At 37.3% G+C, this 25103-nt stretch overlaps 3 protein-coding genes across 8 annotated transcripts; all 3 read left to right on the top strand.

Moving 5' to 3' along the window:
• The first annotated feature begins 550 nt into the window (after positions 1 to 550).
• On the top strand, positions 551 to 5342 carry LOC149130584 (uncharacterized). The gene is made up of 2 exons (XM_089344274.1): positions 551 to 689; positions 2491 to 5342. Exon 2 carries the CDS (start codon positions 2798 to 2800, stop codon positions 4070 to 4072), a length of 1275 nt encoding a protein of 424 aa, XP_089200400.1. The 5' UTR covers positions 551 to 689; positions 2491 to 2797; the 3' UTR covers positions 4073 to 5342.
• On the top strand, positions 552 to 16025 carry LOC128251547 (uncharacterized). 4 transcript variants are annotated; one of them, XM_089344273.1, is made up of 3 exons: positions 6519 to 6754; positions 9731 to 12434; positions 12894 to 16025. In XM_089344273.1, exon 3 carries the CDS (start codon positions 13236 to 13238, stop codon positions 14994 to 14996), a length of 1761 nt encoding a protein of 586 aa, XP_089200399.1. In that variant the 5' UTR covers positions 6519 to 6754; positions 9731 to 12434; positions 12894 to 13235; the 3' UTR covers positions 14997 to 16025. The 4 variants fall into 4 exon arrangements, with proteins under 4 accessions (XP_089200396.1, XP_089200399.1, XP_089200397.1 ...); XM_089344271.1 differs by having other exon boundaries at positions 9731 to 11412; XM_089344270.1 differs by lacking the exons at positions 6519 to 6754; positions 9731 to 12434 and adding an exon at positions 552 to 689.
• Positions 16026 to 17468: 1443 nt separating this feature from the next.
• LOC106882621 (uncharacterized) lies at positions 17469 to 24356 on the top strand. Of its 3 annotated transcripts, none has more exons than XR_016238796.1 (3): positions 17469 to 18003; positions 21992 to 23638; positions 24199 to 24356. XR_016238796.1 is itself a non-coding variant. In XM_089344277.1 (3 exons), exon 3 carries the CDS (start codon positions 22334 to 22336, stop codon positions 23258 to 23260), a length of 927 nt encoding a protein of 308 aa, XP_089200403.1. In that variant the 5' UTR covers positions 17469 to 18003; positions 18747 to 19170; positions 21992 to 22333; the 3' UTR covers positions 23261 to 23646. The 3 variants fall into 3 exon arrangements, 2 of the variants coding, with proteins under 2 accessions (XP_089200403.1, XP_089200402.1); XM_089344277.1 differs by lacking the exon at positions 24199 to 24356 and adding an exon at positions 18747 to 19170 and having other exon boundaries at positions 21992 to 23646; XM_089344276.1 differs by lacking the exon at positions 24199 to 24356 and having other exon boundaries at positions 21992 to 23646.
• The last annotated feature ends 747 nt before the right edge of the window (positions 24357 to 25103 follow it).

The raw sequence follows: 25103 nt of genomic DNA on the forward strand, positions 1-25103 counted from the left end.
AGGTCTGGAGTTAAGGATCTCATTCATGTTTGTAAGTGTGAAAAAAACAAAAAAAATCTTTATATTCACACTCCCTGCATGTTCAGACACACGATGCTCATGTAGGAGTGAACAATGCCTTGTACAGGGGTCGATACAAGTCCAAGGCCGCTGTCTCCGAAGGGATTGTAGGGATATCACCAGCAGCACAGACACAAGGACACATGCACGGAATTATGTTGGATTAATGGGAAACTAATTGTAAGCCGTAATTAAATCATTGCAGATACTAAAGAAGTGCAACGTTACGTGTTTGACGAAGTACATAAGGCGTTTGAAGGAGTGAAAGCCATACAGAATAAAATGGAAGCTCCTGTAACATACCTCAACCGAAACAGACTATGCAAACTTACAGTCTCTATGGAGAAACGGACTCAAATTAAGCAGGGAACATAGGTACAGAAATCACCTAGGCCATTTTACTGAGAGTTAGTTCCCCTATATGTTTGAGGTAATCAACACGCATGCGCATTAGTTGTACTTCCGTATTCATTTTCACGTAAGAGATTTTCTATCGCGCACGTGTTTCTGTCAATTAACCTCCGCAATCACTTTTGGTATACTTCTCAACTTCCACACACACTTTTAGTGCGTTTAATGCATATAATACACACACTTTATAATAAGTCTGTCCTTTATAAACCATTTCCGTAAGTATTAAACGATGAAAATACTTAATCTTTTAATCCTGCAGACTTTCGGTTCCTGTGGTGCCGATTATTTGTATGTTCCTTGTCTTTTTTGGATGAGAAATACATTTGATGTGTGCGAGATTTGTCTGCTATTTCTAGCTACGGAAGAGAGATGTCTATGATCTGTGTGATATATGGCTGCTATTTCTAGCTACGGAAGGGTGATGTCTATGATCTGTGGTAGCTTTGGCTGCTATTTCTAGCTACGGAAGGGAGATGTCTATGATCTGTGGTAGCTTTGGCTGCTATTTCTAACTACGGAGGAGAGATGTGTATGATCTCTGTGAGATTTGGCTGCTATTTCTGTCTGTGAAAACTCCCTCCTACAATCTCCATCGTTGCCCTGTTAGTTTGTTGTGTGTTTTAGTTCGAGAAATATTCTCAAACAAACTCCTAACACTGAAATGTTGAGAAAGTGGCATAATTACAGATATGTACCCCTCCTCCCGACTTTGTCGCCTCATAACTTCCAGGAAAATAGATACATTTTAAAGACCTTTTCAAGAAATCCCGCTTAAATGCTCTGGATTCAAAGGATACACGGATTTGTTGCAATGAATCTTTCCAAGGGGTTGGAGAAAGGAGTTTCGGAAAATTCATATGATTCCAATTTGTTCCCTCATAACTTTCAGGAAAATGGGTATATTTAAGAAAATTTATAGGAATACGTTTCAAATGGCACAGATTAAGATTATAAAGATTAATATCTTGTGAGCTGATTCAGTCAATGGAAACTTAAGGAGGCTCATTAAATACATACATACATGGTTCTGGGTTCAGTCCTACTGCATGGCACATTGAACAAGTGACCTCGGGTTGACCAAAGAATTGTGTGTCAATTTGGTAGACGGAAACTGAAAGAAGCCCGTCGTATATATGTATATGTTTGTGTGTCTGTGTTTGTCCCCCCAACATCGCTTGTCCACCGATGCTGGTGTTTTTACGTCCCCGTCACATAGCGGTTCGGCAAGACAGACCGATAGAATAAGTACTAGGCTTACAAAGAATATGTCCTGGGGTCGCTTTGCTCGACTAAAGGCGGTGCTCCAGCATGGCCGCAGTGCAATGAGTGAAACAAGTAAAAGAGTATATATATATATGTGTGTTTTGTGTCCTCACATTCGCATCATGTTACAGTTGTACATGAATGCACTATAATACAAACAGTGTCCTTCGTTTCCAGTCTTTCTAGTAAGCATGGGAATATTAATATTAAGGAATAGGTGAGGGTCTGAGCCATGCAGGCATTAAAAGGTGGACAGTTAAAGGAGGATGATGACATTTCTCCAACAGAGGTCAGTGATGGGAAAAACCACTCCATAAACAGAATATCATGTTATATGAAAAGTAAATTTTGAATGCTTGCTTGGGTCAAACAAATTTCATAGAGGTAGAAATTTTATGACGAAATGCCATTCTTGTCTCGAAAGCTCACTAGCTATCAAGCAACATAATATTTCTCCATGTCCAAGGTGGCCGGCTGGTAGAACCTTTAACATGTTGGGTTATATTTCAGCAAGGAAAATAATGTTATTGTCCACAATTCTGTAGTTTGATTTAAAGAATGGCTAGAAATATGTAAAGTTCATGTGAGATTCTGTGATGTAAAGGTTAATAAATTGATAAGTTCAGTTGTTCAGGTAAATATTTATATCTAGAGTATATCTCTACCAAAATATTGTCCTTTTTTAACTGTTGAATCTGTATTGTTTTTTAAGTAGCTTTTATGTCTTACACTGTTATTTCTTTATTGTTTCAGAATATCAAATAACATTGGCTTAACAGAAGATACATTCTCAGTAGCTAAAGGAAAATCTTATACAAAACAATTATATAACATTGTTTCTCTAAATCTGTTATAGAATTCCTGAGATTATTAGCAAAACTTCTGAACATCACTGACTGCAATGTCAAGAAGATGAGATAGTGCATTGATGAAACATGGATAAACTTACATAAGTATTGCTAGAGAAAGGTAACAGTGGATAGAGTTACAAGAGTGGAAGCATTTATAGGAGGAAACTTTAAGAAGAAAAGCAGGACATTGCAATTTGAGAAGAAGAATAATGGAGAAGAGTGAGAAACTTAAAGAACTGATTTCCCATGAAGACATTATAAAAGAGAGACAAAATTTGTCATGTGACTGTGATGTCTGTGAGAAATCTCATTCTCATAAAAGCAACCCAATTATTCACAAACATACTCATATGGGAGAGAAACAATGTCACTGCGATATCTGTGGTAAATCTTTTACTTACAGTGCTGACATAACTAGACACAAATGTATTCATAAAAGTGAAAAGGCATATTGCTGTGATATCTGTGGTAAATCATTCTCTCAAAATAGTAAGTTAACTGCACACAAATATATTCATACAGGTGTAAAGCCATATCGATGTGATATCTGTGGTAAATCTTTTACTTCCAGTGGTAACCTAACCAAACACAAACGTATTCATACAGGAGAGATGCCATATCACTGTGATATCTGTGGTAAAATGTTCTCTCAAAATAATAGCTTAAGTACACACAAACGTATTCATACAGGAGAGATGCCTTTTCATTGTGGTATCTGTGGTAAATCATTCTCTCAAAATCGTTACTTAACTGCACACAAACGTACACATACGGGAGAGAAGCCATATCACTGTAATATCTGTGGTAAAGTTTTTTCTCAAAATAGTCATTTAAGTAAACACAAACGTATTCATACAGGAGAGAAGCCATACCACTGTGACATCTGTGATAAATCATTCTCTCAAAATATTAACTTAACTACACACAAACGTATTCATACAAATGAAATGCCATATAACTGTGATAGCTGTGGTAAATCTTTTGTGTCCAGTGGTAACCTAACTAAACACAAACATATTCATACAGGAGAGATGCCTTATCATTGTGATATCTGTGGTAAAGTGTTCTATGAAAATAGTCAGCTAACTAGACACAAACGTGTTCATACAGGACAGAAGCCATATCACTGTGATATCTGTGGTAAATCTTTTACTACCTGTGGTAACCTAACTACACACAAACGTATTCATACGGGAGAGAAGCCACATCACTGTGATATCTGTGGTAAATCTTTCTCTCATAGTAGTTGCTTAAGAAGCCACAAATACACTCATACAGGTGAAAAGCCATATCACTGTCATATCTGTGGCAAATCTTTCACTCAGAGTAGTTCTGTAAGTAGTCACAAACGTATCCATACAGGAGAGATGCCTTATCATTGTGATATCTGTGGTAAAGTGTTCTCTGAAAATAGTGATTTCAGTACACACAAATCTATTCATACAAGAGAGAAGTCTGATCACTGTGATATCAGTGGTAAATAATTCCATCAAAATAATGATTTAACAAAGAACAAAACTACACATTCTCTGGAAATAATGACTTAACAAAACACAAATGTATTCATACAGGTGAAAAGACATATCACTGTGATATCTGTGGTAAATTATTCTCCTCAAACTAATGACCAAACTAGACACAAACGTACACATACAGGAGAGAAGACATATCACTGTGATATCTGTAGTAAATCATTCTCTCAACGTTCTGACTTAACTAGACACAACTATATTCATTCAGAATAGAAGCTACATGAGTGTGGTGCATGTGGGAATCATTCACTGTAAGTGATGCTTTAACTAGACACAAATGGATTCATACAAGAGCAAAAAGAAAAGAGCAGTTTTGTATGTTTTCACCCTTTTTTTTTTTCTTTTTAATATTCCTGTGTTTCATGCAATGGAAATCCTGACTGAAAATAATTTATTTCCAAAACTTCTGTTTTGTTTTTATTTAATTTTTCAGCCAAAACACCCAATTCGGTCCCTTTGTCATTTCCCACGATGTGGGGGCAGCTGTACTGAATGTCCTTCTCTAGGAAACCCTAACCATGGTTCTTTTGTGAATATCATTTCCCCAAACATGTGGCTTTTCCTTGCAAAAGAATACAGTGAAGTTGTTGAATAGGTACATCAACGATGACCTGCAATACTAAAGGAACTTTGATAAATTCACTTATGAAATCACTGGATAGAAATAAAGCAGTAGAAATATTTGATAGGAATATGCTGTGAAAACAAACACAAGAAAAGTATTTACAACTTTTGTTAATTGAGAAAAAAAAAATACTGGAGAAAAGTGTGAAGCTTAATGAACTAATGACGCGATAAAAGAGAAAAGAAATTGTCCTATGACTGTGATATGTATGGAAAGAAATTTTCTCAAAAGGGTGGCCTCAACACTCAAAAAATTATTCATTGAGGATAGAAGCTATTTAAATGTGATGTCTGTGATAATTCATTCTCTGGAAAGTGACACTTAGACACAGGGATATGGTTTACTGCTAAGATTCCTGGATCAAAAATATAAACACCACACACTAAAGGAGATATCAGACAGTTTGATAACAACCTCCCAGAACTTAGCTTTATTTGTCCTCAAATGCATCTACATTTTTCACACAACTTACTACTGTGATATTTTTCAATAAAAGTAATTATTTCCAAATTTTTACTTTATCTTGCAGGAATATTGATCTCAAAGCTATTGTTATATTTTGGTAGAAGCATAATAAATAAAGTCTATAAACACATTCATCTATATTTCTTTTTTGCCTGAAAGCAGTTGATATTTGTTTTTGTCCCCAGAAATAACTTTGATTCACCATTCTGTAGTTTTCTCAACGTTGCAGTGAAAGATATATTTGGAAGAGAAGCATTAACTGCTTCAGAGAATGTAGTGAAATATAGACAAGTAACAATCAGTCAGGGTCCTTATAGTCTTTATTCATTATGGGCAAATTGAACTGACATGAGCCATTTTGTTGATGTGTTGAATGCCCTCTTGTCCACATCTATGCACAGGCGAGGCTTTAGCCACGTCTACAGGTGCTAATTGGTACAGCTTTATTAGCCTTAAAACGGTGTTAATCCTCTGGTGTAACTCCATTAGTTTTAAGATTACAATAGAGACCAATCTTACCGTGTTTACATCTTTAGATTTGGGGACTATTTCATACAGGCCCAACTGGAAACCAAATCAAAAGATGTCGTATAGTAATGCAGTCTCATTCTGCTATCCAGTTATGTTTAACAACCTGATGAAGGGTGTCGCGAAGAGGATATCGAAACCGTCCTTAAATAAAGCTACATTTGTTACTGCAAACCGCCCCCTTTTCGAATGGAGTTTTGGCAGCCAGAATGTTTAAGGTGTGTTTCTCCTTTATGTTCCGACCTACTACACTAAGTCCGTTGCTTTGCTCCAGCCTTCTCATTCTTTGCCAAAACATCGTTGAGATGGATCTTCGTTAGATTAATTTGTAAGTATTGTTGGCAACCCTATAGGTCTGGAGTTAAGGATCTCATTCATGTTTGTAAGTGTGAAAAAAACAAAAAAAATCTTTATATTCACACTCCCTGCATGTTCAGACACACGATGCTCATGTAGGAGTGAACAATGCCTTGTACAGGGGTCGATACAAGTCCAAGGCCGCTGTCTCCGAAGGGATTGTAGGGATATCACCAGCAGCACAGACACAAGGACTCATGCACGGAATTATGTTGGATTAATGGGAAACTAATTGTAAGCCGTAATTAAATCATTGCAGATACTAAAGAAGTGCAACGTTACGTGTTTGACGAAGTACATAAGGCGTTTGAAGGAGTGAAAGCCATACAGAATAAAATGGAAGCTCCTGTAACATACCTCAACCGAAACAGACTATGCAAACTTACAGTCGCTATGGAGAAACGGACTCAAATTAAGCAGGGAACATAGGTACAGAAATCACCTAGGCCATTTTACTGAGAGTTAGTTCCCCTATATGTTTGAGGTAATCAACACGCATGCGCATTAGTTGTACTTCCGTATTCATTTTCACGTAAGAGATTTTCTATCGCGCACGTGTTTCTGTCAATTAACCTCCGCAATCACTTTTGGTATACTTCTCAACTTCCACACACACTTTTAGTGCGTTTAATGCATATAATACACACACTTTATAATAAGTCTGGGCACTATCACGCTATTAGATGTCAGAAGTGAAAGTAGTCGCTGTCTGTCAGCCTGCTTGCCTGTCTGCCTGCATGCCTGCTGCTGGCCTGTCTGCCTGCTTGCCTGCTGCTGGCCTGTCTGCCTGCTTGCGTGCTGAGCTATCTGTCTGTCTGTCTGTCTGTCTGCTGGTTTGAGTTGATACTTTGGCTTACTTACTTACTGATATCTATCTACTATGTATCTATCTATCAATTATTAGAAAACACAAATTTAATATAAAAACATTTTCCTGAAATTGCAAATTATTTAAAATATAAAAATATAATTTTCAACAGAGAGAATTTATCAAAATAGAAAACAAATGAAGTTTGAAGTTAAGTTTCAAAATAAATGTGATACTTATGCTCCGTAGATACTTATACTCTGTAATGTTTCAAACGCATGGATATAGGTGTCGAATTTGTTCCAATAACTTCTGGAAGATCTCATCCTTGAATTCGTAACGCCACATGAATTCTATTAGATGTGTTTGCAGTAAATTCCGGGTTGTCCCATTTTCTCTTTTGTTCTGGTTCTTGGCATGTTTTCATAGGCATTCGATGTGATTTGTTGTGGCAAATGTAACCGGATCAACAAAATTTATTGAATGGTTCACGGTTAAATGTCTATATCCTAGCGTGTTTAGTGTATTATATGAACGCCAGAGGTCAGAAATTATTGTTGTTCCTGGTAAAATCCGCTCTTGTATAATTTCTAAAAGGGTATCAGATGATCGATCTTCTACCGCAACTAAAAAACATCTTCTCGTATCTCTTTCTAACGCACCAAACACCCACTGCGTTTTAACCCGATGGCCAACATTATATTTTCTTCTAACAAACGCACTTTCATCTATCTCCACTATTCGGTTTGGTCCGCCTAACTTAATATTTTGCGCAATATAATACTCTGCACATACATCACGGCAGTAATTCCTCCAATCTGTTACAGCTACATTTGCTATACGACATTCCTGGCCTAAATTCTTAGCTAAATCTCCCTTAGCCCAATAATATAATATATCTATAATCTGCTCGCTTTTCAGTTTGCTATTATCTAGAAATTTCCCTTTCTAATGGAAATCAGTTTTCTACAAGGCCTTCCACATGACCATATCATGCCATCGGACAAATTGTTTTTGGCCACTTCCCTCATGCTAGCTCCACAAGAGGGACATATTTTTTCAGTATTTAACAATCCGTATGTCTTGAGCCAGTGAATACTAGCTGCTGTTGTTGCGGTGGCGATGGCAATGTCGCGGTGATTAATTCCATTTGCACTGGGATATGTAGAAGTCATCGTGAAAAACCTGCAACTAATTTGTTCTCGTGTAGATTTCAATTTGAATTACGCGCGCTTTTGGGTGTTCGTTGGTGGGTATGATGGGTAATTCTTGTAGAATTCCGTAGAATTTAAACAAGCGAAGGTAAGGTGGACGAGAATTTAAACAAATGAAGTTCAGTTTAAAGTTTATAAATAAATATATTTCATTCCATGTTCAGTTTAAACTTTATGAATAAATGTATTTTTGCATTATTCATTATTGTTTTTAAAAATAAATCACATATACCCATCATACCCACCCAAAAGCGCGCGTAATTCAAATTGAAATCTACACGAGAACAAATTAGTTGCAGGTTTTTCACGATGACTTCTACATATCCCAGTGCAAATGGAATTAATCACCGCGACATTGCCATCGCCACCGCAACAACAGCAGCTAGTATTCACTGGCTCAAGACATACGGATTGTTAAATACTGAAAAAATATGTCCCTCTTGTGGAGCTAGCATGAGGGAAGTGGCCAAAAACAATTTGTCCGATGGCATGATATGGTCATGTGGAAGGCCTTGTAGAAAACTGATTTCCATTAGAAAGGGAAATTTCTAGATAATAGCAAACTGAAAAGCGAGCAGATTATAGATATATTATATTATTGGGCTAAGGGAGATTTAGCTAAGAATTTAGGCCAGGAATGTCGTATAGCAAATGTAGCTGTAACAGATTGGAGGAATTACTGCCGTGATGTATGTGCAGAGTATTATATTGCGCAAAATATTAAGTTAGGCGGACCAAACCGAATAGTGGAGATAGATGAAAGTGCGTTTGTTAGAAGAAAATATAATGTTGGCCATCGGGTTAAAACGCAGTGGGTGTTTAGTGCGTTAGAAAGAGATACGAGAAGATGTTTTTTAGTTGCGGTAGAAGATCGATCATCTGATACCCTTTTAGAAATTATACAAGAGCGGATTTTACCAGGAACAACAATAATTTCTGACCTCTGGCGTTCATATAATACACTAAACACGCTAGGATATAGACATTTAACCGTGAACCATTCAATAAATTTTGTTGATCCGGTTACATTTGCCACAACAAATCACATCGAATGCCTATGGAAACATGCCAAGAACCAGAACAAAAGAGAAAATGGGACAACCCGGAATTTACTGCAAACACATCTAATAGAATTCATGTGGCGTTACGAATTGAAGGACGAGATCTTCCAGAAGTTATTGGAACAAATTCGACACCTATATCCATGCGTTTGAAACATTACAGAGTATAAGTATCTACGGAGCATAAGTATCACATTTATTTTTAAACTTAACTTCAAACTTCATTTGTTTTCTATTTTGATAAATTCTCTCTGTTGAAAATTATATTTTTATATTTTAAATAATTTGCAATTTCAGGAAAATGTTTTTATATTAAATTTGTGTTTTCTAATAATTGATAGATAGATACATAGTAGATAGATATCAGTAAGTAAGTAAGCCAAAGTATCAACTCAAACCAGCAGACAGACAGACAGACAGACAGATAGCTCAGCACGCAAGCAGGCAGACAGGCAAGCAGGCTGACAGACCAGCAACAGGCATGCAGGCAGACAGGCAGACAGACAGCGACTACTTTCACTTCTGACATCTAATAGCGTGATAGTGCCTAAGTCTGTCCTTTATAAACCATTTCCGTAAGTATTAAACGATGAAAATATTTAATCTTTTAATCCTGCAGACTTTCGGTTCTTGTGGTGCCTTTTATTTGTATGTTCCTTGTCTTTTTTGGATGAGAAATACATTTGATGTGTGCGAGATTTGTCTGCTATTTCTAGCTACGGAAGGGAGATGTCTATGATCTGTGGTAGCTTTGGCTGCTATTTCTAGCTACGGAAGGGAGATGTCTATGATCTGTGGTAGCTTTGGCTGCTATTTCTAGCTACGGAAGGGAGATGTCTATGATCTGTGGTAGCTTTGGCTGCTATTTCTAACTACGGAGGAGAGATGTGTATGATCTCTGTGAGATTTGGCTGCTATTTCTGTCTGTGAAAACTCCCTCCTACAATCTCCATCGTTGCCCTGTTAGTTTGTTGTGTGTTTTAGTTCGAGAAATATTCTCAAACAAACTCCTAACACTGAAATGTTGAGAAAGTGGCATAATTACAGATATGTACCCCTCCTCCCGACTTTGTCGCCTCATAACTTCCAGAAAAATAGATACATTTTAAAGACCTTTTCAACAAATCCCGCTTAAATGCTCTGGATTCAAAGGATACACGGATTTGTTGCAATGAATCTTTCCAAGGGGTTGGAGAAAGGAGTTTCGGAAAATTCATATGATTCCAATTTGTTCCCTCATAACTTTCAGGAAAATGGGCAAGCGAAATCGTGATGGCACCTGTGCCCAGTGTCGCTTTTCTGGCACTTGTACCCGCAGCATATGTAAGGACCTTTCAGTGAGATCATTGCCAGTGCCCCTGGACTGACTCTTGTGCGGATGGCACATAAAATACACCATTTTGATCGTGGCTGTTGCCAGTATCGTCTGACTGGCCTTCATAGAGATCGTTGCCAGTGCCTCTGGATCGGCTCTTGTGCGGGTGGCACATAAAATACACCATTTTGAGCGTGACCGTTGCCAGTACCGTCTGACTGGCCTTCATAGAGATCGTTGTCAGTGCCCCTGGATCGGCTCTTGTGCGGGTGGCACATAAAATACACCATTTTGAGTGTGGCCATTGCCAGTACCACCTGACTGGCCTTCGTGCAGGTGACACGTAATAGCACCCAATACACTCTGTGAGTGGTTGGCGTTAGGAAGGGCATCCAGCTGTAGAAACTCTGCCAAATCAGATTGGAGCCTGGTATAGCAATCTGGTTTCACCAATCCTCAATCAAATCGTCCAACCCATGCTAGCATGGAAAGCTGACGTTAAAGGATGATGATGATTTTTGTGTGTCTGTGTTTGTCCCCCCAACATCGCTTGACCACCGATTTGTACCCCTCCCTAAGTATCACCTTTCAGACCCTGCGTTCCATTTTGTATTGTCCCTCTGTGTTTGAAAGAAAAATATTAACATTCGGTAAAATGGCGTTGGTGGTTCCTGTAACATTTTTACTGAAGGTAGGGAAAATGAGAGTTATCTCCCCTATATATATTTCAAGTAATCGACACGCATGCGCAGTAGTTCTACTTCCAGGGAAGTCTCTTTCTCCAAGAATATCTCTTAATTAACATCCACAATCACTTTTCATATATTTCTCAATTTCCACACGCATACGCACTTTTAGTGCGTTTAATACATATAATACACACACTCCGTGAGAAGTCTTTCCTTTATAAAACATTTCGGTAAGTATTAAACGATGAAAACATTTAATCTTTTAATCCAGTAGACTTTCGGTTTTTGTGGTGCCGATTCTTTGTATGTTCCTTGTCTTGTTTGGATGAGGGATACGTTTGATGTGTGCGAGAGTTGTCTGCTATTTCTAGCTTTAGAAGAGAGATGTCTATGATCTGTGGTAGCTTTGTCTGCTATTTCTAGCTATGGAGGTAAGATATTTATGATCTGTGGTATCTTTGGCTGCTATTTCTAGCTATGGAGGGGAGATATTTATGGTCTGTGCTAGCATTAACTGCTATTTTTAAATTTTTTTTTTTTTTTGCTATGGTAGAGAGATGTCTATGATCTTTGCGAGATTTAGCTGCTATTTCAGGAAAATAAGTTGTTTCTTGATGAAATTTTATATAGACGACATACATTAAGGTTATAAAGAAATTTGGGGGTAAAATCTTTTCCGAGTGGGGTGGGAGATGACTTCGAATATTTCACAAGATGCGAGCTTTTCGACTATATGAAAGTTGGTTACGCATGCGCACGGCGTTACTACACGCCTATAACTTTGAAGATCTTTTCACCAGCACGATTTTCACTAAGAAAATTCGTATGTCATTGAAATTGTTGTGCTTGTACACACAAACACAAAAATTCTCCAGGCAGTTGGCTGTTATTTTTAGCATATTGACGTTTGCAGGTTCAGTCAATTTGGAGTTTTTATAGAAAATTGGAGATGAAAAAACAATGTTTTCGGTACATTGAAAAAAACATTTTAGTTTTGAAAAAGTTCAGCGGTAAATATGTAACTTTTACTCTCACTCTCTTCCCCACCTCACACACATAGATTTATTTATTTTCTATCGACTCTTTGTAGAGAGACAACTTTTATTTTCTCTCCCCACTCTCACAAAAATTAATTTGGCCCCAAAGATTTCTTTGGCTTTTCTTAAAATGCTGGTATAAAGCTGAAAATATTTAGTCGAGAAAAATAAGTGTATTTTGTTAAGAATTATTCCATTTATTTGACAGTAAAGAGGTAAGTAATACATTGTTGTTGAATTTTTACCTGTTTACGTATGCATACATGCTATGATATATGTATATATATATGTTGGGGGTGGGTGAAATTTCCGAGGGTTCCATTCTAACCCACCCCACTCTGTTTACTAGACACCAACGGGTTTTGTGGCACATTAGGAAGTTACCAGAATTCATTCAATAAAAAAAAAAAAGAATTTTCAATGATTCCAGGATAGGGTGATGGGGTCTAGTTTCCCCACTTCTGCTTTTTTTTTCTGAACAAAAGTAAGGGGTTTGCAGCATACTAGGAGGTCAGCGCATTTTATTTATTTGCACAAGATTCTGTGATCTAAATGTTATTAAAATGACAAAATCAATTGTTTAGGTCTGAAGTTTATCTCTACAGAAATGTTGTCCTGTTTTCACTGTTCAAGTAGTCTCTGTGTCTAACATTGTTATTTCTTTATTGTTTCAGAATATCAAATGACATTGGATTAACAGAAGATACATTCTCAGTGACTAAAGAAATATCTTGTACAGAAACAGATTTATAACACTGTTTCTCTAAATCTGTGGAAGAATTCCTATGAAATATTTGCTCTCGCCTGAGATTATATGCAAAATTTTGAAACATCACTCACTGGAATATCAAGAAGAATAGTTTGTGCATTGATTACACTTGGATAAATTAACCTAAGTATTGTTAGAGAAAGGTAACAGTGGATGAAATTACAGCAGTGGAAATATTTGTAAGAGTAAACTATAAGAAGAGAAGCAAGTAAAAATATATATACATTGAAATTTGGGAAGAACAATAATGGAGAAGAAAGAGAAACTTAAAGAACTGATTTCCCTTGAAGACATTATAAAAGACAGACACAATTTGTCATGTGACTGTGATGTCCATAAAAATTCTCATTCTCAAAAAAGTAATCTAATTGTTCAGAAACAAACTCATATGGGAGAGAAACAATATCACTGTGATATCTGTGGTAAATCTTTCACCTGCAGTGCTGACATAAGTAGACACAAATGTATTCATATAAGTGAAAAGCCATATTGCTGTGATATCTGTGGTAAATCATTCTCTCAAAATAGTAACTTAACTGCACACAAATATATTCATACAGGTGTAAAGCCATATCGATGTGATATCTGTGGTAAATCTTTTACTTCCAGTGGTAACCTAACTAGACACAAACGAATTCACACAGGAGAGATGCCATATCATTGTAATATCTGTGGTAAAGTCTTCTCTCGAAATAGTCATTTAAGTAAACACAAACGTATTCATACAGGAGAGAAGCCATATCATTGTGATATCTGTGGTAAAGTGTTCTCTCAAAATAGTCATTTAAGTAGACACAAACGTATTCATACAGGAGAGAAGCCAAGTCGATGTGATATCTGTGGTAAGTCATTCTCTCAAAATAATAACTTAACAAAACACAAACGCACTCATACGGGAGAGAAACAATATCACTGTGATATCTGTGGTAAATCTTTTACTTCCAGTGGTAACCTAACCAAACACAAACGTATTCATACAGGAGAGATGCCATATCATTGTGATATCTGTGGTAAAGTTTTCTCTCAGAATGGTAATTTAAGTAAACACAAACGTGTTCATACAGGACAGAAACCATATCACTGTGATATCTGTGGTAAATCTTTAACTTCCAGTGGTAACCTAACTACACACAAACGTATTCATACAGGAGAGATGCCTTATCATTGTGATATCTGTGGTAAAGTGTTCTTTCAAAGTAGTCACCTAACTACACACAAACGTACGCATACGGGAGAGAAGCCATATCACTGTGGTATCTGTGGTAAATCATTCTCTCAAAATCGTTACTTAAATATACACAAATGTGTTCATACAGGAGAGAAGCCATATCACTGTGATATCTGTGGTGAGTCATTCTTGCAAAGTTATGACTTAACAATACACAAACGTACACATACAGGGGAGGAGCCATATCATTGTGATATCTGTAGTAAATATTTTACTTCCAGTGGTAACCTAACTAGACACAAACGTATTCATACAGGAGAGATGCCTTATCATTGTGAAATCTGTGGTAAATCATTCTCTCAAAATTATGACTTAACAAAACACAAACGTATTCATACAGGAGAGAAGCCATATCACTGTGGTATTTGTGGAAAAGTATTCTCTCAAAATAGAACTTTAAGTATACACAAACGTGTTCATACAGGAGAGAAGCCTTTTCATTGTGGTATCTGTGGTAAATCATTCTCTCAAAATAGTTACTTAACTGCACACAAACGTATTCACACAGGAGAGAAGCCATATCACTGTGATATCTGTGGTAAAGTTTTTTCTCAAAATAGTCATTTAAGTACACACAAACGTATCCATACAGGAGAGAAGCCATATCACTGTGATATATGTGGTAAATCTTTCACTTCCAGTGGTAGCCTAACCAAACACAAACGTATTCATACAGGAGAGCTGCCTTATCATTGTGATATATGTGGTAAAGTGTTCTCTCAAAATAGTCATTTAAGTACACACAAACGTATTCATACAGGAGAGAAGCCATATCACTGATATCTGTGGTAAAGTGTTCTCTCATAATACTCAATTAAGTAGACACAAACGTATTCATACAGGTGAGAAGCCATATCACTGTGATATCTGATGTAAATCATTTTCTCAAGATTCTGACATAACTAGACACAATTATATTCATTCAGAATAGAAGCTACATCAGTGTGGTACATATGGGACATCATTCACTGTAAGTGATGCTTTAACTGGATACAAAAGTAAGAGTGCAGATTTGTATGTTTTCAACTTCTTTTTCTTTTTTCATATTCCTGTGTTTCATGTAATGGAGATCCTGACTGAAAATAAGTTATTTCGAAAAATTTCATTTAGTCTTTATTTAATCTTTCAACCACTTTCATGTGCTTTTCAGTTTCCATGATGTGGGGACCACTATACTGAAACTCCTCTAGGAGATCCTACACATGGTTCTTGGCTGAATATCATTTCCCCAAACATTACTTGTGGCTTTTTCTTGCACAAGAATACAGTAAAGTTGTCAAATATGTACATCAACAATGACCTCCAGTACAAAAGAGAAAAGATCACATTGGAAGGACATGAGGCATAAGTATAGCTTTGTGTCCCCCACGTAACTCATGCCTTATAATTTTCTGCACTCTTGGTAAGTTGCTGCCCATTCACCCAGCGTATTTGTTGAGGAGAGAAGCTATTTCTGTGGAGATTCTGTGATAGGTTATTGTCTGAAAAGTGTCACTTATATGCAGGGATATGGTTTACTGCTAAGATTCCTGAAACAAAAATATAAACACCTATCTATAATTGCAAATGTATTCACACACTAAGGGAGATATGAGATAGTATAACAACAACCTCCCAAAACTTAGTTTTATTCCACTACAAATAGACTTACATTTTCGACACAGCTTACTACTGTGATATTTTTCATTAAAAGTAATTGGTTCCAAATTTTGACTTTGTCTTGCAGGAATATTAATTCCAAGTCTTTGTTCTCACCAATATTGTTATATTTTGGTGGAGACATAATTAATAAAATCTATAAACACACTCCTCCATATTTCCCTTTTTTTCCTGAAAGCAGTTGATGTTTGTTTTTGTCCCCAGAAATAACTCTTGATTCACCATTCTGTAGCTTTCTCGATGTTGCAGTGAAAAATATATTTGGAAGAGAAGCATTGACTGCTTCAGAGAATGTAGTGAAATTTTGTTGGAACTCCGTCGCTTACGACGTCGTGGGTTGCTGTTGATCCGATCAACGGAACGGCCTGCTCGTAAAATAACGTGCAAGTGGCTGAGTACTCCACACACACTTGTACCTTTAACGTAGTTCTCGGGGATATTCAGCGTGACACAGTGTGACAAGGCTGACCCTTTGAATTACAGGCACAACAGAAACAGGAAGTAAGAGTGAGAGACAGTTGGGGCAAAAGAGTACAACAGGGTTCGCCACCATCCCCTGCCGGAGCCTCGTGGGGCTTCAGGTGTTTTCGCTCAATAAACACTCACAACGTCCGGTCTGGGAATTGAAACCGCGAGTCCGCTGCCCTAACCACTGGGCCATTGCGCCTCCACGTAATGAAATATAAACAAGTAACAATTAATCAGAGTCCTTATAGTCTTTATTCATTATGGCCAAATTGAACTGATAGGAAGCATTTTGTTAATGTGTTGAGTGATCTCTTGTTCACATCTATGCACAGATGGGGCTTTTGCCACCCCGAAAGGTGCTCGTTACACCTTTGATATGCTTCTGGAGTTAACCCATTAGTTTTAAGATAACAATAGAGATCAATCTTACCGTCTTTAACTCTTTAGATTTGGAGACTAGTTGATACAGGCCCTACTGGAAACCAAATCAAAAGGTGTCGTACAGTAATGCAGTCTCATTCTTCCTTCCTGCTGTGTTTAACAACCTGGTGGAGGGTGTCACGAAGAGGACATCGAACCCGTCCTTGAAGAAAGCCATATTTATCACTGCAGACCACTTTTCGAATGAAGCTTTGGCAGCCAGTGCGTTTAAAGACTGTATCTCCTTTATGTTTGGACTTAGCACACAAAGTCCTTTGCGTTGCTTCACCCTTCTCAGTCAATGGCAAAACGTCGTTGAGATGGATCTTCCTTAGATTAATTGATAAGTATTGTTGGCAACACTATAGGTCTAGACTTAAGTCTCTTATTCATGTGTGCCCTTAATGCTAACAAAAAAAAAAAAAAAAGATTTTCGTATACACTCCTTCCAATGCTCATGTAGGAGTGAACAATGCCTTGTAGAGAGGTCGATAGCAGTACAAAGCCAATGTCTACGAAGCAATAGTAGGGATATAACCAGCAGCACAGACGCAAGGAATTACGTTGGATTAATGGAAGACGATTGTAAGCTGTAATCAAATAATTGCAGATCCTAGAAAAGTGCAGCGTTACGTCTTTCACCAACCACGTATGGCGTTTAAAACAGAATTAAATTGAAGCTTCTGTTCTCTGACTCAACGGAACTCGACAATGCAAACTTAGAGACGCTACGGGGAAACAGACGCAAGTTAAGCAGGGAACGTAGATAGAGAAACCACCAATGACATTTTACTGAAAGTTAGTATATTTATTTCGACTACGAGGGTCAAACAGAGAGGGAGAATACAAGATGAAATGCGGGGTCTGGGTAAGCGAATGGTATTCTTTGTGTAAATACCATTCGCTTACCTAGACCCTGCGTTCCATTTTGTATTGTCCCTCTGTGTTTGAAAGAAAAATATTAACATTCGGTAAAATGGCGTTGGTGGTTCCTGTAACATTTTTACTGAAGGTAGGGAAAATGAGAGTTATCTCCCCTATATATATTTCAAGTAATCGACACGCATGCGCAGTAGTTCTACTTCCAGGGAAGTCTCTTTCTCCAAGAATATCTCTTAATTAACATCCACAATCACTTTTCATATATTTCTCAATTTCCACACGCATACGCACTTTTAGTGCGTTTAATACATATAATACACACACTCCGTGAGAAGTCTTTCCTTTATAAAACATTTCGGTAAGTATTAAACGATGAAAACATTTAATCTTTTAATCCAGTAGACTTTCGGTTTTTGTGGTGCCGATTCTTTGTATGTTCCTTGTCTTGTTTGGATGAGGGATACGTTTGATGTGTGCGAGAGTTGTCTGCTATTTCTAGCTTTAGAAGAGAGATGTCTATGATCTGTGGTAGCTTTGTCTGCTATTTCTAGCTATGGAGGTAAGATATTTATGATCTGTGGTATCTTTGGCTGCTATTTCTAGCTATGGAGGGGAGATATTTATGGTCTGTGCTAGCATTAACTGCTATTTTTAAATTTTTTTTTTTTTTGCTATGGTAGAGAGATGTCTATGATCTTTGCGAGATTTAGCTGCTATTTCAGGAAAATAAGTTGTTTCTTGATGAAATTTTATATAGACGACATACATTAAGGTTATAAAGAAATTTGGGGGTAAAATCTTTTCCGAGTGGGGTGGGAGATGACTTCGAATATTTCACAAGATGCGAGCTTTTCGACTATATGAAAGTTGGTTACGCATGCGCACGGCGTTACTACACGCCTATAACTTTGAAGATCTTTTCACCAGCACGATTTTCACTAAGAAAATTCGTATGTCATTGAAATTGTTGTGCTTGTACACACAAACACAAAAATTCTCCAGGCAGTTGGCTGTTATTTTTAGCATATTGACGTTTGCAGATTCAGTCAATTTGGAGTTTTTATAGAAAATTGATTGTAAGCTGTAATTAAATCATTGCAGGTACTAAAGAAGTGCAACGTTACGTGTTTGACGAAGTACATAAGGCGTTTAAAGGAGTGAAAGCCATACAGAATAAAATGGAAGCTCCTGTAACATACCTCAACCGAAACAGACTATGCAAACTTACAGTCTCTATGGAGAAACGGACTCAAATTAAGCAGGGAACATAGGTACAGAAATTACCTAGGCCATTTTACTGAGAGTTAGTTCCCCTATATGTTGGAGGTAATCAACACGCATGCGCATTAGTTGTACTTCCGTATTCATTTTCACGTAAGAGATTTTCTATCGCGCACGTGTTTCTGTCAATTAACCTCCGCAATCACTTTTGGTATACTTCTCAACTTCCACACACACTTTTAGTGCGTTTAATGCATATAATACACACACTTTATAATAAGTCTGTCCTTTATAAACCATTTCCGTAAGTATTAAACGATGAAAATACTTAATCTTTTAATCCTGCAGACTTTCGGTTCCTGTGGTGCCGATTATTTGTATGTTCCTTGTCTTTTTTGGATGAGAAATACATTTGATGTGTGCGAGATTTGTCTGCTATTTCTAGCTTTGGAAGAGAGATGTCTATGATCTGTGTGATATATGGCTGCTATTTCTAGCTACGGAAGGGTGATGTCTATGATCTGTGGTAGCTTTGGCTGCTATTTCTAGCTACGGAAGGGAGATGTCCATGATCTGTGGTAGCTTTGGCTGGTATTTCTAGCTACGGAAGGGAGATGTCAATGATCTATGGTAACTTTGGCTGCTATTTCTAGCTACGGAAGGGAGATGTCCATGATTTGTGGTAGCTTTGACTCCTACTTCTAGCTACAGAACGGAGATGTCTATGATCTATGGTAGCTTTGGCTGCTATTTCTAGCTACGGCAGAGAGATGTCTATGATTTGTGGTAGCTTTGGCTGCTATTTCTAGCTACGGAAGGGAGATGTCTATGATCTATGGTAGCTTTGGCTCCTATTTCTAGCTACGGAAGGGAGATGTCAATGATCTATGGTAGCTTTGGCTGCTATTTCTAGCTACGGCAGAGAGATGTCTATGATTTGTGGTAGCTTTGGCTCCTACTTCTAGCTACAGAAGGGAGATGTTTATGATCTATGGTAGCTTTAGCTGCTATTTCTAGCTACGGAAGGGAGATGTCTATGATCTGTGGTAGCTTTGGCTGCTATTTCTAGCTACGGAAGAGAGATGTGTATGATCTCTGTGAGATATTGCTGCTATTTCTGTCTGTGAAAACTCCCTCCTACAATCTCCATCGTTGCCCTGTTAGTTTGTTGTGTGTTTTAGTTCGAGAAATATTCTGAAACACACTCCAACCACTGAAATGTTGAGAAAGTGGCAAAATTACAGATATGTACCCCTCCTCCCGACTTTGTTGCCTCATAACTTCTAGAAAAATAGATACATTTTAAAGACCTTTTCAAGAAATCCCGCTTAAATGCTCTGGATTCAAAGGATACACGGATTTGTTGCAATGAATCTTTCCAAGGGGTTGGAGAAAGGAGTTTCGGAAAATTCACATGATTCCAATTTGTTCCCTCATAACTTTCAGGAAAATGGGTATATTAAAGAAAATTTATAGGAATACGTTTCAAATGGCACAGATTAAGATTATAAAGATTAATATCTTGTGAGCTGATTCAGTAAATGGAAACTTAAAGAGGCTCATTCAATACATACATATATACATACTTACCAACTACATGGTTCTGGGTTTAGTCCTACTGCATGGCACATTAGGCAAGTGAGCTTGGGCCGACCAAAGCCTTGTGTGTGGATTTAGTAGATGGAAACTGAAAGAAGCCTGTCGTATATATGTATATACCTTAATCTAAGGCCCAGCCAGTCCACTTATGCGTACCTTCCTTCATTGGACACTAAACGTCCACTTGCGAAGACCTGTTGAGGCAGTGAAGTCGAAATCGAGTTAAGGTGGACACTAAACTTCCACTTGTGAAGACCTGTCGAGGCAAGTGAAATCGAAATCGAGTTAAGTTGGACACTAAACTTCCACTTGCGAAGACTTGTTGAGGCAAGTGAAATCGAAATCGAGTTAAGTTGGACACTAAACTTCCACTTGTGAAGACCTGTCGAGGCAAGTGAAATCGAAATCGAGTTAAGTTGGACACTAAACTTCCACTTGCGAAGACCTGTTGAGGCAAGTGAAATCGAAATCGAGTTAAGTTGGACACTAAACTTCCACTTGCGAACACCTGTCGAGGCAAGTGAAATCGAAATCGAGTTAAGTTGGACACTAAACTTCCACTTATGAAACCTGTCGAGGCAAGTGAAATCGAAATCGAGTGAAATTTGATGACTGGCACCCATGCCAACATCGTCTCCCTCATTGGACACGAAACTCAGCTTGCGAAGACTTATTGGGGCAAGCGAAAGCGAAATCGTGATGGCACCTGTGCCCAGTGTCGCTTTTCTGGCACTTGTACCCGCAGCATATGTAAGGACCTTTGAGTGAGATCGTTGCCAGTGCCCCTGGACTGGCTCTTGTGCGGGTGGCACATAAAATACACCATTTTGAGTGTGGCCATTGCCAGTACCGCCTGACTGGCCTTCGTGCCGGTGGTACGTAAAAGCATCCACTACACTCTCGGAGTGGTTGGCGTTAGGAAGGGCATCTAGCTGTAGAAACTCTGCCAAATCAGATTGGAGCCCGGTATAGCAATCTGGTTTCACCAATCCTCAATGAAATCGTCCAACCCATACTAGCATGGAAATCGGACGTTAAAGGAAGATGATGATTTTTGTGTGTCTGTGTTTGTCCCCCCAACATCGCTTGACCACCGATTTGTACCCCTCCCTAAGTATCACCTTTCAGTTATTAATATTGAAGACTTCATCGGATGATGTTCTATTTTTACAATGATTAAGAGAAAGACATGATGTTCATAGATGGAATGTCTATAGTCATATTTCTGCTCAGCGAGGGCTGTCTCAGGGTCAAAGAGCAATAAAGTTATATTTCAGGAAGGAAAATAATGTTATTGTCCACAACTGTGTAGTTTAATTTAAAGAATGGTACACAATGTGAAGGTGTAGTTGTAGTTTAGAAATATGTAAGCTTCATGTGAGATTCTGTGATGTAAATGTGAATAAATTGATAAGTTCAGTTGTTCCAGCAGATGTTTTGTTTCTAGAGTTTATCTCTCCAGAAACGTCCTGTTTCTGCTTCAAGTAGCCTCTGTGTCTTACGCTGTTATTTCTTTATTGTTTCAGAATATCAAATGTCATTGGATTAACAGAAGATACATTCTCAGTGACTAAAGAAATATCTTGTACAGAAACAGATTTATAACAATGTTTCTCTAAATCTGTGGAAGAATTCCTATGAAATATTTGCTCTCGCCTGAGATTATTTGCAAAATTTTGAAACATCACTCACTGGAATATCAAGAAGAATAGTTTGTGCATTGATTACACTTAGATAAATTAACCTAAGTATTGTTAGAGAAAGGTAACAGTGGATGAAATTACAGATGTGGAAATATTTGTAAGAGTAAACTATAAGAAAAAAACCAAGGAAAAATATATATACATTAACATTTGGGAAGAATAATAATGGAGAAGAAAGAGAAACTTAAAGAACTGATTTCCCATGAAGACGTTATAAAAGGGAGACAAAATTTGTCATGTGACTGTGATGTTTGCCAAAAATCTTTCTCTCAGAAAAGTAGCCTAATTATGCACAAACATACTGATAAGGGAGTGAAGACAAACCAAATTTGTCATATGACTGACGTCTGTAAAAAATCTCATTCTCAAAAAAGTAATCTAATTGTTCAGAAACAAACTCATATGGGAGAGAAACAATATCACTGCGATATCTGTGGTAATTCATTCTCTCAAAATAGTAACTTAACTGTACACAAATATATTCATACAGGTGTAAAGCCATATCGATGTGATATCTGTGGTAAATCTTTTACTTCCAGTGGTAACCTAACTAGACACAAACGTATTCATACAGGAGAGAAGCCATATCACTTTGATATCTGTGGTAAGTCATTCTCTCAAAATAATAACTTAACAAAACACAAACACACACATACGGGAGAGAAACAATGTCACTGTGATATCTGTGGTAAATCTTTCACCTGCAGTGCAGACATAACTAGACACAAATGCATTCATACAAGTGAGAAGCCATATTGCTGTGATATCTGTGGCAAATCATTCTCTAAAAACAGTCGCCTAACTGAACACAAATATATTCATACAGGTGAAAAGCCATATCGATGTGATATCTGTGGTAAATATTTTACTTCCAGTGGTAACCTAACTAGACACAAACGTATTCATACAGGAGAGATGCCATATCATTGTGATATCTGTGGTAAAGTGTTCTCTCAAAATAGTCATTTAAGTAAACACAAACGTGTTCATACAGGACAGATGCCATATCACTGTGATATCTGTGGTAAATCTTTTACTTCCAGTGGTAACCTAACTACACACAAACGTGTTCATACAGGAGAGATGCCTTAAATCTTTTACTTCCAGTGGTAACCTAACTACACACAAACGTGTTCATACAGGAGAGATGCCTTAAATCTTTTACTTCCAGTGGTAACCTAACTACACACAAACGTGTTCATACAGGAGAGATGCCTTATCATTGTGATATCTGTGATAAAGTGTTCTCTCAAAATAGTCATTTAAATAAACACGAACGTATTTATACATATCATTGTGATATCTGTAGTAAATCATTCTCTCGAAATAATGACTTAACTAGACACAATTATATTCATTCAGAATAGAAGCTACATGAGTGTGGTACATGTGGGAAATCATTCACTGTAAGTGATGCTTTAACTGGACACAAATGTATTCATACAAGAGAAAAAAGAAAAGAGCAGTTTTGTATGTTTTCAACTTCTTTGTCTTTTTAAAACAACATTACAGGCATTTTTAGGTCTGGTAAGTTATTACCAGGTGTACATAACTAAAACATATGCGTTAAGAGCTCCGTTGAATAATTTCTTAACGAAAGACACAAAATGGGACTAGACATCTATCTATCTATCTATCTATCTATCTATAGACATACATGACGTCATGTACTCGTATATGCATATATATATATATATACATATCATGTAGGCATGTACATGTATGTGTGTATATATGCATATATATATATATATATATATATATATATATATATATATATATATATATATATATATATAATTTATATTGTTATATGATCGAACGTCATGCATCTATTTCAAAGTAAGTTTTATCTTAATAATTCCGATGCGCACTCTACAACCTATCTCTATTCTATCTCCCTCTCTTCTTCCTTTCTGTTTTTCTCTCCCTCACCCTTTGCTTTTACTGTTTTGTTCTCACTATCCTATTTTTGTTACCATTTTAACCCTCCGCAAAATAACCCAAATTTTATTTGATTTGCCTTGCAGGAAGAAGTTTTAATGAAGTCGCGTCTTGCCCCCACGTTCGAAATGCGGAGTTGATAAAACATGGGACAACTGATGAAGGGAATATTCTTTATGTTGCCTGTCTCGTTTCTCTATTTGTTTCTTTCGTTGTTCGAAAAACGTTCGTTTTCCATGCTTTTGTTTTTATGTTCTCGTTTCTCATTTTGTTCAAGTGTTTTTGACATCTTGTACTCATATATGCATGTATATATACATATATATGTAGGCATGTACATGTATGTGTGTATATATGCATTAATGCTACCATTTCAATCATATTTAGAAAATATTCTCTTGTGCTTCTATTCTTGTATTCGTTTCAGTCATTTGACTGTGGCCATGCTGGAGCACCGCATTTAGTCGAGCAAATCAGCCCCAGGACTTATTCTTTGTAAGCCTAGTACTTATTCTATCATTCTCTTTTGCCGAACTGCTAAATTACGAAGTCGTAAACACACCAGCATTGGTTGTCAAGCGATGTTGGGAGGACAAACAATCAAACACACACACGTATATACGACAGACTTCTTTCAGTTTCCTTCTATCAAATCAAATCCACTCACAAGGCTTTGGTCGGCCCGAGGCAATAGTAGAAGACACTTGTCCAAGCTGCCACGCAGTGGATTTGAATCCGGAACCATGTGGCTGGTAGGCAAGCTACTTACCACACAGCCACTCCTATCGTAACACTTTTTCGAGCCGATCACATGGTGTTTCCTCCATTTAGGTTTATAACACAAAATGGAGACGAAAACTATTCCTTCATGTGAAAGCCTTGAAAAATTGTTAAGATTCAACGATATTTTCCGAACATGAAACCATTGGTAGCCTGGATCTTTTTTAAAACGGGGGCCACATTTTTCATTAACGAAACACTTTGAAACTTG

Source organism: Octopus bimaculoides, chromosome 28, assembly GCF_046866305.1.
Source record: "Octopus bimaculoides isolate indiv1 chromosome 28, ASM4686630v1, whole genome shotgun sequence".
Taxonomy (NCBI): domain Eukaryota; kingdom Metazoa; phylum Mollusca; class Cephalopoda; order Octopoda; family Octopodidae; genus Octopus; species Octopus bimaculoides.

Bases quoted from the DNA above. Each gene is read 5' to 3' on its own strand.
- LOC149130584 (XM_089344274.1), top strand. From the start codon at position 2,798: ATGGAGAAGAGTGAGAAACTTAAAGAACTGATTTCCCATGAAGACATT.
- LOC106882621 (XM_089344277.1), top strand. From the start codon at position 22,334: ATGGAGAAGAAAGAGAAACTTAAAGAACTGATTTCCCATGAAGACGTT.
- LOC128251547 (XM_089344270.1), top strand. From the start codon at position 13,236: ATGGAGAAGAAAGAGAAACTTAAAGAACTGATTTCCCTTGAAGACATT.